Raw genomic sequence first — 17,393 nt, forward strand, 5'->3', positions numbered from 1 at the left:
CTTAAGTGATGTGTTAAATAATATTACATTTTGTGCCATAATTTTGTACTTTGTTACTTTAATTCTTGTTAGATTGTAAAAAATAAAAGTTGAACTTATTATATAGTGACTCGTCGTTTTTGATTCTCTATGAATTTGTTTACTTGTTACTTATGTTTAAAGTTGTAAAACTGATTCAAATAAAATTTTGTTACTTATTATATTTTGATTTCTGATCTCATTAAAGTAATTTTTTTCGCTGCCTACATGTAAATAAATTTTATTTTATTTTTCTTATCTATAAAAATATATTCCTCGATGAAAGTATTAAACATTATTGAAATCAATATACATTTTATAAAAAAAAAATAATATTATCGCCTGTACTCGGGCCACATTACATACACTCTTTCATAAAAAGCTAGCTAGATAAAGGAGTACTTGACATTTTACACTTTCTCTTTTTCTAAACATATAATATATTGTTCAAAGAAAAATAAAAAATGTTTAAAACTAAACAAAAAATTGTTTTCAACATTGATGACGAAAATGCAACGAAAAATTAATCCATTCATCTTTCAAGTGTGAGTCGACGAATTTTTCCTCAACATGCATATTATCTAACATTCTGTATATACCCGACAGGATGCTGTCACCGTTTAGCTACGTCATCAAAATTTCCTTGCAACGCGTAACATACTTGTAGACAAAAAAAACATTCAGTTGAAAAAAAACGATTGCCTCAGAATGGTTTTTGTCAACTTATTTGTGAAAAAAGTGAATAAAATAAAAATGCCAGATTATTTTCTTACAGAATTAAATTAAATACTCAGTGAATCAGTTTAAATCACGATGAATAAAATATTATTTTCTTCTTTAATTTTAATTTACTGTCTGACAATCACAGTCGTTAAGTTACAAGAGATCGATCTAAAATATTTAAATCTTTACGGGTTTACAAACTTTAAAAATACATCGAACGAAATGTTAGTTAATCTGGCTGTTGGTTTAATGAAGTTTATGCGTGAAAATGACCGAATAGTGCATAGTGCCCCTAAAGACATGACTCCCAGTCCCGATCAAGAATTTGATTTCATCGTCATCGGGGCCGGCAGTGCCGGATCGACAATCGCATCGAGACTCAGTGAAATTCGAGATGTCACCGTTCTTTTGATCGAAGCCGGTGGCAACGAAAACTTGATGATGGACATACCTTTACTAGTCAATTATCTGCAATTCGTCGACGGCTTGAATTGGAAATATCAAACGGAACCTTCGGATAGATACTGCTTAGGTATGACGAATCAACAGTGCAATTGGCCGAGAGGTAGAGTGATGGGCGGAAGTAGCGTTTTAAATTATATGATCGCGACAAGAGGCAATCCCCGTGACTACGACCAATGGGCCGAAGCGGGCAACGATGGTTGGGCTTACAAAGATATCTTGAAGTATTTCAAAAAATCAGAAAATTTGAGAATAAAGCAGTTCAAACAAGATAAAGAAGTGCACAATACCGAAGGTCCTCTACACATCAACTACCCACCTTATCACACACCTGTAGCCGAGCAATTTCTGAAAGCTGGCCTAGAATTGGGCTATCCGATAATCGATTATAACGCTGGCAATCAAACTGGTTTCTCTTACATACAGGCCACCATTAAAAATGGCACAAGAATGAGTACAAATAGGGCTTACTTGCATCCAGCCAGAAAGAGGCCAAATTTATTCGTCACGAAATTTAGCCACGTTAATAAATTGCTTATCGATAAGCAAAACAGGGCCTACGGTGTCGAGTTCACCAAGTCGAACATGACTATTCACGTAAGAGCGAAGAAAGAAGTGATCTTGTCAGCGGGAGCGATTAATTCGCCGCAAATTTTAATGCTGTCTGGAATCGGCCCGGCTGAGCATTTAAGGTCGATGATGATCGATGTCTTGCAAGACGCACCGGTCGGAGAAAATTTAATGGATCACATATCTTACGGGGGCTTGGTGTTTTTGATCGACCAGCCCGTGAGCATCGTAAGCGAAGACGTAACGAATCCCATGAAGCCGTACGTGGCTGACTTTTTGAACACGAAAAACGGGCCTCTGTCTATACCCGGTGGTTGCGAAGCCCTAGCATTCATAGACGTCGACGATCCTAAAAATCTCGACGTTTTTCCTAATATAGAGTTACTTTTCATCGGGGGCTCGGTCGTCTCTGACAATTCGTTTCGCAACAGCTTTGGCATTTCTGAGAAGTACTGGGACAAAATGTATGCTCAAATCAGCGGGCGACACTCCTGGTCGATATTTCCCATGTTAATGAGACCTCGCAGTCGCGGCAAAATATTCCTGCGGAGCAGAGACCCGAAAGCAAAGCCCAAAATATTTCCCAACTACTTCGAAGATCCCGAAGATTTGAGGCTCATGGTAAAAGGCATCAGAGCCTCGATCGAGATCAGCAAGACGAAGGCGATGCAGACGTTCAGTTCGGAGATCTACAACGTCAGTGTGCCGGAGTGCGAAAACTACGAGTACGATTCCGACGAGTATTGGGCGTGCGCAGCTAGGACGTTCTCCTTCACCATTTATCACTACAGTGGCACATGTAAGATGGCCCCGGCCAACGATCCTACAGGCGTCGTCGATCCAAAACTACGCGTAAGTAATCGAGACGATCGGCTCTGCAATAATTTATGGATTTAGGCTCATTAATTTTCATTGCAAAATCATTGCAGGTGAAAGGCATTAAAGGACTGAGAGTGGCGGACGCTTCGATAATGCCCATAATCATGACGGGTCATACGAATATACCGACGATAATGATAGGCGAAAAACTGTCCGACATGCTGAAGCACGACTGGAATTTGATTTGATACACAATTTTTCTTAGTGCGTAGTGATTTTGTACCGAAACCCCTGTAGCTTGATGTACGGCCTTACAGCTACGCATACCTGTTGGTATATCATATTTTTTAGTTTTGTAAGTTTCGTTAGCAAGTAAACGATCGATTTGAAATAAAACTTGACTATTACAATAAATGGTTATCGATCGACAACTTACCTCTCAATCGTCGTGTCTCAATAACTCGTCAAGAGTGTACATTTATTTTTTTAAATAATTCATACGCATTCACTGGGAACTCACCTAAAACAAAGCATACGAAATATACATTAGTCATGCAGCACAAAGATGCAATTATAGTTATTACAAATAATTTAAAATGATCGTGAGCAGTTAATTTATATGAGCATCGCTTGTAAAACAATTTTCGCCGAAAGACGAATTATCGCACGCTATATACAGTGAAATCCTTCGAGCCAGCTCTGCAGGCTCAATGCTCATTCATGTATATGAGCATCGCAATGCAGAGCTATTTTTTAAATGAATACGTGCATTTATGTAGCGGGAGAAAGTGTGCAGTGTACACACACACACAAACACGAATCTTGCGATTTTTTCATCAAAGACTCAAAAACTATTTGTACCTAATACAATGTTTCACTTTCACAAGCTCGTGTTCTTAAGATATAGCGGAAAAATCGGCTGAGTTTACATGCGTAATTTTCGTGTCCAAGTTAAATGCCTGCCATTACCAATCGCCTGGCGGCTCGTGGCATTATGACACAAGTCAAAATCTGCACACGCATTGCGCCAAGCAAAACAATCCATTAGAGGTTGCGCGCGTATCGTATGCGTCTTGCAAACATCTCGCGCGCATATCATCAATCTCTATCGCTAGGTCAAAACCAAACAATTGCATTTGCGCGCGTGCCATCCATTTTCATGACTCCTTTTAGCCCGTCGAAATTGCAAATGTTGCAGTTGCGATTATTATGGCTCGCGCATAATGTGCGCAATCGGCCGACCTTGAGCCCATCTCGGCGGATCGTAAATCAACAACTGGCTCGAATTAGTTTATCGAAGCTTCTAGGGTGTATGGTTATAGGCCCGAGCCGACTGCGGGGTGGGAGAGCAGCGCACGAGGGAGAGAGAAACGCAGATTTTTGCCTCTGTTCAAAGTTCAATCAGGCAAAATTATTACGTGAGCCGCGCGGCCGAGCACTGCGCGTGAAAGCGCAGATCGAGCTATACGCATTTCTCCGCGAAACGTCGCTCGCTCAACTACCTTTAATACTACTACTTCTACTACTGCGTGCAAATATATACGTATGCTCGACTCCGCCTTTTCGTCCGTTTCTTCCAAAGGCGGCTGTTCTCGCGCGCTCATACATGTATAATAGCCCCGGCAGCAGCCACGCGGTTGCATAAAATTCGACGGACTCTCGCACACGCATACTCGCGATCGAACGCGCGCGACCGGGACTGCCGGTTCTACGTCTCCTGACAGGTACGTTTTTTCTTTGCATTGTTTTTGCCCGTTGGTGTCTTTTTTCCGACAGTGAAACTTAATAGTTTTTCAACAGTGTTGAGTGATCATTTTCAAGTAGCTGTTAGCTTTTTTATTTGTTAATTGGACGTACGTACTCGGGAGTTGGTTGTATTTTGAAAATTTGTAAATTTGCTTGCAGTGTAATGAATATAATTCCAGAAAATAGAATATTAATATTTTAATGCTTGAAACAAAATATACTTCTTTAATTGGTACTATGTGTTATAACTAATATAAACAAAGTTAATGTAATCCATCGTTACAAGGTTTTTTTTAAACTTGGGATCGTTTCTACAACGCAGCTACTAGAGAATAATGTTTGCCTTTCTCAAAGTTATAATTAAAAAAAAGTTATATTAATATACATTTATCGTGGATATATTTACAAAAAGAAGTTTTTAATTTCTGAAAAATAATGAAAGTGAGAGTCCTGTGATTCGATTTTCATATAGTATTTTCTAAACCAAACGGTCAATGAGTTTCTGCATTGAATGTTTACGTAAATCATTCTGTTTGCTTCTTCCTGAATCAAATTTGAACTTGACTTTATAATTGAGTGATGGTTACTGCTTCTTCCTATAATATAGTACACTTGAATGATTTTCATGACGGAAGTACAAGTGATGCTTTCTTTCCGAATACTATTCAATCGACTTTTACAAAGCATTTCCACCCAAGCAAATATTTGAATTACATTTATTGAAAAGAACTAAATATTTTTCAAATGCAACACGATTTTCTTAATAAATCGTGCATCAAATAAAAAGTTCAAGTCGAAATTGAAAAGACGTAAAATTGGTTTTTTATCAGTCTAAAACAACATCTTCAAGAAAATGGATCAATGGCTGGTTTAGTTGAATTAAGGTCAACTGGTGATGTGAAGGCTTCGCTCTCAACAAAAGCAGAGGGTGAAATATAGTAAGAAAAAAATACATTGAGAGAAGACCTACGCTAGATATATCAAATTATCAATTGAGATCCAACTTCATACGCTTGTCAAAACACGTTAAACTTTCATGTACAAATCATGTTTAGATAATTTTGCTCACAGGTTATTTGTTATGATTAAGCTCAAAAATCAAAAGTTAATTCCATGGGGAAATTTAGCGGTAGTGAATTTATTAGTCAATATAAATTGAAAATATATTAAACCGATTTGGAAGGTTGACAGGTAATTAGCAAGAAAATTGTTACAAGTGAGCGGGTTATAAAAACTTATCTGAGTATGTCATATGACCGAAAGCTGTACAAGTGAAAGGCATGAAAAAAACTTTTGTGGGAATCTTCCATGGGATCTTTTAAACAGACTTTTTTTTATTGATTCAAAAGACTTATACTGAAACATCGGACAACGGGCCTCATTAAATTTACATAAACTCAAAAAAGTTTTAAATAAAAGCAAGCACAAGGTCCTTTTTCATTCGTAGAAAAAAATTTTTGAAACCAAAACAATTGTAGAATTTTTTAAGACATTTCAGAGTATATTTTAATTTTTAAGAGTGAATAAAAAATTGATTGGCTAACACGCCGCTCTCACGCGTGCTAAAACCTCGCGTCTGCACGCTCTCGTGCAGGAAGTGTATAAATAAGAGTAATGATAGGTATTACATACAAGTGCGCGCTATCCTTCTTCGAGAACTCAATTTTATTCGGTCGATTAGAGAATGGCCGAGTGTGTATACAGCAACGTTAAGCCGCGTCGCGCAATATTTTAACATTCATAATCCATCGATAATGGCGAGGACAGTGTTATAAACATTGCGTGTGTAATTTTCATTAGCGGACAATACCGGCCTGAGAGTACTTATGCTGATTGAATTTCATGCCGGCGCGCGCGCGCGCGAGTACGCGCTCGAGACAAAAGAACATTTTTTTTATTTCAGTTTCTCAATTTGCATTTAGCAGATGAAAGTAACTCGATGAAAGTGAATTCAATACAATGTGAAATTTCACGGTTACTCGAACGAATGCGTAACTCTTTTAATCAAGTCAGCATGAGATTATGTTTACGATTTTTTGCCCGCTCAAATCGAGCGAAAATGATAAAGAACTATAATAATACCTTGGAATGTCTGAAAGAAATTTTATAGAATAGGGGTGATAGTCATTTTGTGCATAGTTACGTATTGTTCAGAGAAATTTTAGGTTGAAAAACTCGTTAAAAGTGAAAAATGTTTTTTGGTAGGCGCAGCTGATCTCACGGAACGTCAAAATGAGTCCTCTCAGCGTCAAGCTAGTCATTCTCTTCGTCGTCGGCATCGCCGCTTCAGTCAATAGTCAGTCAATCTTAGATATATTCCGTAGCCACAATAAGGTCAACATGAACATCGTCTCGGAGCCCAGCAATATACCGTACGACTTTATCGTGGTGGGCGCTGGTTCGGGAGGTTCGGTGGTGGCCAATCGTCTCTCGGAGCAGGGCAAGTGGCGGGTGCTCTTGATCGAGGCTGGACCAGCCGAGGGAGTACTCAATCAGATTCCCGTGCTGGTGAGCTTTTTTCAGCTGACCGATTACAATTGGGGATACAAAGTCGAGCCGCAAAAAAATGCGTGCCTCGGCATGAAAAATCATCAGTGCCCGTGGCCAAGGGGCAAATGCCTCGGCGGTACCAGCACTCTCAATTACATGATACACACCAGAGGTAATCCTATCGATTACGATATTTGGGCGGCTCTTGGCAACGAAGGCTGGTCTTATCACGATGTGCTACCGTATTTCAAAAAAAGTGAAAAGTTCAAAGTACCTGGTGAGTAAATAATCCATTCAGTCACGATAATTGCAGTCATTATTCATTTCGATCATAATTTAAGCACATCACGACGATTCAAATTACGAAATTGAAATTTTCTCTATGCTTCGATGCAAAAAATTTTATTGCAAACGTTTGATGTGACTCTTTTTATAATTGGCAAACGATAAAGCTTTTATCAACTGATTTAAGACGATTGAGTAATAGTAAAAATACGAATGAGTAATACTTTCGATGGCTCATATATTGCAACTTGGTTAATAGAACTAAATTCGTTAAACTGAGACGATGATGAATCAGGAATTTGCTTAGAGTTCGTCTTTTGTGACTATTAAATTTAAAGAAAATATTTAAACAAGGTCGGTAATTTAAATGCTATGAGTCAGTTCAAAGAAATCGTCATAAATGTCTGTATCCGATCATTGAAGATTAAATTTTTTCTTATTCAAGCTATAGCTTGTTTTTGTTTTAAACTTGTTTTTTTATTCTCATTGATTTTCAGGCGTTACAAACTCATCGTATCACAGCAGCGATGGCTACCTGTGCGTCGAACATGTGCCATTTCACACAGAGCTCGCGACAGCTTTTTTGAAGGCCGGAAAACGAAAAGGTTACAAAGTCCTCGACTACAACGGCAAGGAGCAAATCGGGTTCTCGTACATTCAAGTCAACATGGAGGATGGAAAGCGTTGCAGCGCGGCCACGGCCTACTTGCGCGTGCGCCGACCAAACCTTCACGTCCTCACGAACGCCCAAGTCACCAAAGTTCTGATACACGACAGAAAAGCTTACGGAGTTCAGTACATACGCAACGGGAAAAAGTACACGGTCAAAGCGACGAAGGAAGTCATCTTATCAGCCGGGACGATCGATTCGGCCAAACTACTCATGCTGTCGGGCATCGGACCGAAGGAACACCTCGAAGAGGTCGGCATCAACGTCATCCAAAACTCCCAAGTCGGCTACAACATGTACGAGCACGTGGGCTTCCTCGGCCTGACCTTCATGGTCAATCAGAGCGTCAGCTTGTCGCAAGCGAAACTCGCCCGGCCGAGCGTGCTCATGGAATACGTGCTGCACAACAAGGGCATGATGACGATTCCAGGCGGTGCCGAGGCTCTGGCCTTCATCCGCACCAAGTACGCCCCGGACTCGAGACCGGACGTCGAGCTGCTCTTCGCCAGCGGCTCTCTGCACTCGGACGGCGGATTGAGTCTGCGCAAGGCGCTGGGAGTCAGCGACGAGCTCTACGACACGGTCTTTCGACCTGTGCAAGGCAAGGACGCCTGGTCCATCTGGCCAATAGTGCAGAATCCGCGCAGCGTAGGTCGGATAAAGCTCAGATCGAAGAATCCCCTCGAGAAGCCGATCATACAGCCGAATTTCTTCGAGCATCCGGCCGACGTGGAGATCATTCTCGAGGGCGTGAAGCACGCCATCGAGCTGTCCAAGACCGAGCCGTTCGCCGCTTACGACTCGAAGCTGCACGACATCAAGATACCGGGCTGCAAACGTTACGAGTTCGCGAGCGACGATTATTGGCGCTGCGCGATCAAGCACTTGCCGTCGATGATGAATCACGAGGTGGGCACCGTGAAAATGGGCCCGGCCAACGACTCGAGCGCCGTCGTCGATCCGCAACTGCGGGTCCACGGAATCGAGGGCCTCAGGGTCGTCGACGCGTCGGTCATGCCGACTATGCCCGTTGGTCACGTCAACGCCGGTATCTTTATGATCGGAGAGAAGGCCTCGGATATGATTAAAGAGACCTGGAATGGTATTGGCAGATTCAAGGCAACGTGAGCGTATGATAAAGTTGTGCGTCACTACGCTGTGCCGCTAAAAATACCTGTTCCAAGAAGCAATCGTAGATTACGAATTTCATTGCGAGATTAAGTAACTATGCTGCGCATGATTTTTTGAAAATTAGTTTAGCTCAATTATTAATATCAGATTTGGCTAGTAACACGCATTGAAGAAATTTCAATACAGATAGACTTGAGTATGTAATACTCAAAGAATTTCACAAGAGATAACGCTTATCAATAAGACTATTTAAGGTTTTTTACACAGTTTTTAAGTCACAAAGGGATTATTTTAATGTATCCTGTACAAAATTCTATTATAGAGTAGAATATAAGTTTTGAATAATGCTTAATTTAAACTCAAAACTATTTTATTCGTCGATCATTGCAATTCATTTGAATGATAGAATAAGTTGAAAATTTTCTGGGAATCATAACAAACATCTTTCATTGAATATGGATGGTGAATGAATAGGCTTAATAAATAAGTACTTGTACATAATATTCAACTAATATATTGTAAATAGTTTTTGTACATTTTTTATATGAAAAATTATTTTTTTACTAAATATTTATGTATATTTATTGTATACTACTGTTCAAAATTTCTATACACCGGTGCCTCGTGTAAATTAATACCAGTATATTATATGTATACAAATTGTAATGATAAAATGTCATGAAAAAATCAACAACTCATATATATGCAAACAACACATGAAATAAAAATGAAAACAGAGAAAGCGAATCACTAAAACACATTATAATGCATGAAGTCTGAAAATGTTATACAAATGAACAATGCGCATTATGAAAAAATCAGTAAGAGAGCATTCTTGAAGCAGCATTGATCTCCTCTTTGATTAAAAGCAGAAAAGCCTGTAAATTTTCAAGAAATAAAAGACTCCATACCTAAAACAAATAAATTAACAATGTAAAATAAAGAAAATAAAATTATTAATAATGCATGTATTATAAAACAATGACAGTTACACACAGAAATGATCCAAAATAGGAAGTAATTTAATTGAAGCAAAAAAAAAAAAAGCTAGGCTTACGTTAGTACTCCAAATATCCATATGATTAATTAATTAAAAAACACTACAAAAGTGATCACATATAAACAAATGTTCAAATTAAAAGTACAGAAAGTTGACACTGAAGCTTGCAACAAAGCCAATTCACTACCAAGAAAGTCAAATCCAGTTAAAAAAGACAAAAAAAATGAGCATTTTTTTGTCTTCATTATTTTGCTGCTTTATTTTACAGCAGCAGCTTCCCTTACAGCAAAAGCACAAGTGCAGAGGAGGATGGAATGAAGAAAAAAAGAGGAAGCAAAAAAGTTGGAAGGAGCAGCAGTGGCATCATCAGCATCATACAGCGTACAAGCGATACATGCTGCTGTACACGGCACGACCATACTGCCACGCGTCCCGCGTGAGCTCTTTCAACCCCCTTTTATACTGGCCACCCTCGCACACTATAATGTGTACTATACCATAGAGCATGCGAGGCGGACTTTCAATGGAGCAGAGCACTCGCCGCCAGCTTGTATACACACACAGACACACTACACGCACATACAGGCGCGTAGAGAGACATATCCAAGTGTGCACACGCACATGTAACATAGGCGTAGACTGCAGCGGAGGCGCGCACACACCCACGCACGTATACAGATGCAATGGTTAATCGCGTAACGCGATATTGCTTCTGAAGTCAGTCAGCTAGCAAAAACAGGCGGATAATTAGCGTAAAGAAGTAGGAAGAACAAGATGAGGATAAAAAAAAAATACACCGACTGGCGGCACGAATACGTGTGCGACACCACTGTACGAGTCACGAGATAGTCAGGGAGCGTGTGTGTATACAGGCATTACTGCAGGATCCGTGCACCCCGCATGCGTCTCTTTTTTGTATTTGCACACCACACTGTTTATGTTTTTTACATGCGATACAAGCTGCGGTTGATGCACTACAGTGTTTATCGCGGTGCAATGCAGTGCCCAAACGAATGTTCATGCTCGGCCGAGTCAAGCTACGTGTATGTTACGAACCTACGATCAATCTCATGCAAAACTGTCCTCTCTCTACGAGGCGCGTGTACGACAAGGCAAAAAAAGTAGCCAGAATATACCAATGGGTGTAACGTTATGTATTGTAAAGATTACAGAATCGATTATTCGAAGTGGATGATTCATGAATGTTCCAATACTGTATCAGCGACTGTGTTCATGATCGGCGTTTACGAGTATGAGCCATCACCTCGGGTTTTTCCCCCATTGAAGCTTCTCTACGTCTATTCGTGAATACATGTTTTACGTGTGCGCGTATACACATATTATATCTATATATATAACGGCAGTGAAGCACTACTCCCGTCATAAATTCTAACAGGAATGCGTACAAGAAGAATTCGCTCTATGCGCGTTTGAGGTTATGGCGCTTCGGGGAGCTTTGCAGTGTGCCGCGACGAGCGATGTTGCACTCGAATAGCTGCGTTATATGTATATGTTATCATGACAGAAGTCGAGGGTCTTACCTGAAACAACGAGAGCCTCGTTGGGTCCGCAGGTGTGTACGTTGCCCATGATTTGTCTTTCTCAACAATTGTCTAACTACGGGAGATACGAAGAAGCACTTCTCACACTCATGCACAAGACACGCACGGCTCACACTAGGCACGCACGACACTTTCGGCACAACTGGTAATTGAGAAACTCGAATATTAGAAATCTCCGTGCGAGTGCGTGTATGCGTGGACGGTCGGCTAAATATATATGTGTATACGTATGCGCGTATATACTAGATGTAAACGTGACCCGGCGACAGACCGTGGCTCCGATAACTCCCTTCCTTCGTTTGATATACGTGCGCGACGCTACTGTACTGCTGCTGGTGCCGCAGCGAAAATATCTCGCTGTGTTTTACTGGCCGAGCTTTCGTAGCTAACTAAAAAATTCACAGCGATGCGTTGCAAAGGTTGTGTATTATACTGCTGCGCTATCTGCTCGATGTGTATCGACGACGATGTGTCGAGAGTTGCGACAGCGCAAGCTGTCCCCCGCGCGATACCGCCTGCCTTCTGCCTGTGTAATAGCTGCTGCGGCTTCGCGTTCGTTTACGCACATACACAGGTAGTACGTATGCTGTTGTAGGCCGTACAAGTGAATATAGCTCGACGTTCGCTACGACGACGACGACGATGACGAAGAGGATAGGTCGGCGACGCTGCCTAACCCGTGCTCGCTGCTGCACGGCCGTCACTTGACGCGCTGCGTCGCTGATAAAGTCTCGCTCTATGCGCTCGCTGCTGCTGTGCCGCCGCCGTGATGTCACTCGTATGCTGCCCCCCGACCTACGACTCTCGGAGACTCGGACGCAAGTACGATATATAGGGTCTGCAGTTTGCGCTTGCGCTGCAGTGCGGCGACCTTTTCTAAATTCACCGCAACTTCTCTGCCGTCGCTGCGAACTGGAAAATGCACCTTCCGAGCACTGCCTGTGTTAGTATGCGCGACGGGCATGATTGTCAATTATTCACCGATTTTGTCACTAATTTTTGGGGCGTCGACGCTACTGTGGCATATGTTCCAGATGCGACGATCTTGCTCATTTCTAATCGATATTGACTTTTATCCACGCTATTTTATTTCTCGCTACTCTCTCACGCGTATTTACAGTCCGAAATTTGGCAATGAATATTTTTAATATGACAGCTGGTGTCAGTTGTCTTCTAACGATACGTAGGCCTATAAATTTGTAAACACAAAGCTTCGTAGATCGGCCCAATCCTCTATTCTTTACTCTAATAATTTCAATGACTCAATTAGTCTGGTAGCAAGAGATAACGAATGTAGCTTGAAATTTAATTCTAACTCACTTTCTTTTTAATAACATATATATCTTAACTAGAATAGATAAGTGAGCTGCGATACCATAGAACAATTAAAATTATAATTTTCATTTATTTATACACAGTATTAGAATTTTTTGAAACCATTATTACCAGTGAAAAAATAAGTTATTAGATAATGTCGTACTTTAAAATGACTCTCAATATGCTTAGTTCATATTGTATTTTATCATTTTCTATCGTATTCTCTACAAGTAAACCCTGTCGTTTTCTGTCGTGTTGTAAACGAGTAAAGCATTTCGGAAACGATTAAAACGAGAACCCAATCATCAACGATTTTAGGAGTACACGATCGTTGAAAATATTTCTTTATGTGCGTTTGGGATGAGGAGTTGAGCCTATGCGAACGTGACAGTCTTAGATTTTGAGTCTCAGCAGCTTCTAGTTACCTCGATCTTCTTGAGTGCCCGCATATGAGTCTGCTCATCTCGCTCGCTCTGACACCGTAGCGTTGGGTATTTTTTATATCTCTTTTGCGCTTGCTTCGTCTCAAATGTACGTGCCCTTGCAAATTGATCGATCCAATGATCGATCTATGTTTCGCCCATCACCGTCCAGCTCGCACTCATGTTTATGTTCTATAAATCATTGTATGTGTGCTACATTAATAGTCAGACTCACAAGGAGACCACACGAGATGCGGGTCACCGAATGCCCTGAAAATTTTTTTTCGTCTATTGGCAGCTAATAATGAACCCCTGTATGCTTGGTTTCATCCAATAGGCCCTGGAACTCAGTCTTGTCACTTGCCCCAAAAATCAATAGAAAATATATTACAGATATGATAGTGATAATTCATTGGTGTGCGTGGAGTGATTCTTGGATATTGAATTGATTATTGGTCCAAGTGTCAAGACTGAGTTTCAGGGCCTATTGGATGAAACCAAGCATACACGGGTTTATTATTAGCTGCTATTATTATTAGGTTTATTCGGTGATCCTCATCTCGTGTGGTCTCCTTGTGAGTTGGTCAAATTTTGCCTCAACGAGGAACAGTATTGATGTCGTTATTTACTAATGCACATTTGTCGATTTAAAACGTTCATTGAACATACGAAAATATTACGAAAATATTATCTTACGTTCAAACGAGTCGGGGAATGATTCAAATAGAGCCCCTCGTATAAAGATTCGTTTCAGGTCTTTCTTTTCGAGCTAGAAAATTGCGAAGATAAAGTCGTGTTTTCTTATACTGAATTGTTTTAGTAAAATACTGTTTATTCGAATTTGAATTCCATATCAAATTTTAAATCAAAAATCATGATCAGACAACTTTTCCATATTTACCCCCCAGGAAATCAGAATAAAATTTGAAAAATGAAATTCCAACTTTGAGACCTTGTATGACCATGAAAGATGTATGTAGAGGGCTGAAATTTTCAGTATTTTTAATTTTCAATTTATTATTTAAAAGAACTTTTTTTTTTTGGATTTCCATTTTTTAAGGCTTACAATTTCAACGTGGTTGTTCTCAGAATTTCTGAGTGACATTACTTCGGTTTTCTCAGTTCTTTACCGAACTGACACATTGAAATTATAGTGGCACTGACGATTTTGAAATCGCCTATGGATTGTCCCCTTTTTCCCTTAAATTCAGTATCATGATTATTGACCTTTTTCATTTTTAGTTCGACTCGACTTCTTCTAATTTCGTTTTCAACTTAATGAGACCTTCGAATAACTCGAGTGCATTATATTATCAACATGAAATCAAGGAAGGTTATATTCATAAAAGTATCGAAGAAGTTCGTCAAAATGTTGTATTTTTTTTACTTTATTTAAAAAAATTCACGCGTACAAAAAATAGCTACTTAACAACAGGTGTTCACTTCGTCGTCCCTTCCAACGATTGTCTAAGATCATTTTCGTCTACCTGCTCGAACAAACATAATAGATCCTCTTCACTCATGCTCTCGGCGACTTGTCGGCAAACGGTGTATGGCAGATTTAAGCTACAATAGTCGGTCATAAAAAGATCAGTGGCGAGCAATTCAAAGTTCCACATGTTCCTCATTAAAAGGTTTGCAACGTGCCTTTTTATAACAATAGCTATGTTATAATATATATAATCATCAAGTCGTGGCATGCCCCAATCCTTTATATTTTTTATTATCGAGAAACCCTCCTCGTAGTTCATTTGACAAAGTTGATAGATCGAGACATCTTCGGTTATTTTAATTTTTTTCATTTCCTCAAAATGTCGCGCCAACATATTTATCGATTCTTCATCGCACTCGTAGTCGCGCTCGCCCTCTGGTAGTCTCGATCTTACATTCTCGCGTCCTTGGAGCAAATCGTCCATATCTTCTTTTGTTATATACAATCCAAATATACGGTACATAGATATTAAATCCACAATAAATTTGAACCGATATCGTTCATCACCTAAATAAAAAAAAAATTATTTATAATTTTTGTCTTTTAATTGTATTTTGTGTTGCGTAATCAATTAGCATTGTATTATGCTTAAAAGTAACCAAGGGGTTTGATTATTAAGTTAATTGGATAAACTATTCAAAGAGTTAAAAAAATGTTTAAAAAAAATAATAAATATTTTTAAAATATTTTTCGTTTAAAATCGTCATGAAAGTGCGATGTCAGGTTGAAAATTAATCTGTAGAGTAGAACTACTGCCACCGTTCGATTCTACAGGAAAATTTCTGACAAAATTGGCATTTTAAACCTTTCTCCAATTTTTTCTATTTATTTTTCCATCATTGAAAGAAAAATTTTGCTTTTTTACGTTCTAAAAATTAAAAAGAAACGTCACTTCATGACTGGAAATGATTTTATAGGCTAAAACCAAAGTACAAATAAAATGTATTCACAAAACCGATTACGATCTGATAGAAAAGCTGGCGACCCCTTTAGCTATTTAATGGCTCAAAGGGGGCTCAAATAATTACATATTTCTATTTATAGTATTAAGCTGAAAAAGTGAAAAAAAATTTTTTTATAAAACAGGCATAAGAGTTTTTTTCAATACCCAATTTGAAATTACTTTGTCCAGTTAAATACTTACAAACACTTAAATTAACTGGTTAAGCCTATGAACCTTTAGTGATAAGCATTTGGGATATCTAAGCTGTTTGCCGAAAGATTCCAAGTGTTTACGTGACACGATTAAGTTGTAGGTCATTTCATTTTCTTTGATGAATCATTATCCATCTACGCAACCTCGAGCTAAGCATAAGATCAACTTTGATTACTTCCACATAAAATTTAATAGAATATTTTATTCATTGATGATTATTTTTGATAAATTTTAATATTTTAATTAAATAATTTAATTAAGGGCTTATATATAGCTTAAATTCAAAATTTTTTTTATTCAATTTTTGAATAGGATTTTTTCTCCCCTTTCCATTGCTTTTTTCGAAATTCCAAAATTTTGATTTTGCACTGAGATACAGCTGTTTCCGTGAGCCTTTTTCCTATACTTTACGTGTTAAATTTTTTCTTCTTTTGCGTTTTCTGGCGAGTAGTGTTTTTGGTCACTTTTCGTAATATTCAGAGGGTACCGATTGAGCTTTCTGCACTAGGGTCGCGTACACTTCTTCAGAACATGAATGGTTATGGCCACTACCACGGGTGAGACGATTGAGCTCATAGATCATTTTCAAAACGTACTTTTATGACTTAAATTTCGGCAAAAACGAAAAATGAAAAAAAATGTGTGTTTAACTGTTCATGCAGAGCAACCTGAGTGTTCGGTCGTCTTGCCCGTGGTAGTGGCCATAACCATTCATGTTCTGAAGAAGTGTACGCGACCCTGGTGCAGAAAGTTCAATCGATACCATCTGAATATTACGACAGGTGACCAAAAACACTACTCGCCAGAAAACGCAAAAGAAGAAAAAATTTAACACGTAAAGTATAGGAAAAAGGCTCACGGAAACAGCTGTATCTCAGTGCAAAATCAAAATTTTGGAATTTCGAAAAAAGCAATGGAAAGGGGAGAAAAAATCCTATTCAAAAATTGAATAAAAAAAATTTTGAATTTAAGGTGTATATAAGCCCTTAATAATTAAAATAATTTAATTATTTTAGATATCCCAAATGCTTATCACTGAAGGTTCACAGACTTAACCAGTTAATTTAAGTGTTTGTAAGTATTTAACTGGACAAAGTAATTTCAAATGGGGTATTGAAAAAGGCTCTCATGCCTGTTTTCTGTAAAAAAAATTTTTTCACTTTTTCACCTTAATACTATAAATAGAAATATATAATTATTTAAGCCCCCTAAAAAAGCTCTAAAAATTACTTTTTCAAATTTTTCCCAATTTAAAACTTAGTTTCAAACTATAAACTTTCAGACTTCGTTGGATTCGGCAAGATACAAGAGAAACTTTTGAAAGAGTGAACCACCCTTGTGAACATCTTCGCTTTGTGTAGCTTTTTTTAAATGACATACCGTTTTCTTGGCAGAGCCTATTGAACGCATCGTTTTCTCGAGCTCTTTTCCAGCACCTTGCCGCTCTGAGTTTGGCGAAAAAATCCGTGAAGTAGCCTCTCGACTTCAGCAGTCGCACCGTACCGATGACGTTCAACCTGATCAGGCGGC

At 39.0% G+C, this 17,393-nt stretch overlaps 2 protein-coding genes across 2 annotated transcripts in view; one reads left to right on the forward strand and one right to left on the reverse strand.

Moving 5' to 3' along the window:
• The window catches only part of LOC106658835 (flotillin-2), an 85,198-nt gene extending 73,023 nt beyond the window's left edge, over nt 1-12,175 (reverse strand). The window contains exon 1 of the mRNA XM_014380965.2: nt 11,456-12,175. Within this exon, the coding sequence (XP_014236451.1) occupies nt 11,456-11,504 (49 nt within the window). The 5' untranslated portion in view covers nt 11,505-12,175. The remainder of the gene's footprint in view (nt 1-11,455) is intronic.
• Nucleotides 727-2,994, forward strand: LOC106658829 (glucose dehydrogenase [FAD, quinone]-like). The gene is made up of 2 exons (XM_014380959.1): nt 727-2,625; nt 2,703-2,994. The coding sequence occupies exons 1-2, from the start codon at nt 832-834 to the stop codon at nt 2,838-2,840; spliced, it is 1,932 nt and encodes a 643-aa protein (XP_014236445.1). The 5' UTR covers nt 727-831; the 3' UTR covers nt 2,841-2,994.
• Nucleotides 12,176-17,393: the final 5,218 nt, after the last annotated feature.

This window comes from Trichogramma pretiosum, unplaced genomic scaffold, assembly GCF_000599845.2.
Source record: "Trichogramma pretiosum strain Unisexual culture from Peru unplaced genomic scaffold, Tpre_2.0 scaffold28, whole genome shotgun sequence".
In the NCBI taxonomy this organism is placed as follows: domain Eukaryota; kingdom Metazoa; phylum Arthropoda; class Insecta; order Hymenoptera; family Trichogrammatidae; genus Trichogramma; species Trichogramma pretiosum.

Coding starts and splice junctions, on each gene's coding strand:
- LOC106658829 (XM_014380959.1), top strand. CDS start 832: ATGAATAAAATATTATTTTCTTCTTTAATTTTAATTTACTGTCTGACA. Junction 2,626..2,702: donor TCGTCGATCCAAAACTACGC/GTAAGTAATCGA, acceptor AAATCATTGCAG/GTGAAAGGCATTAAAGGACT.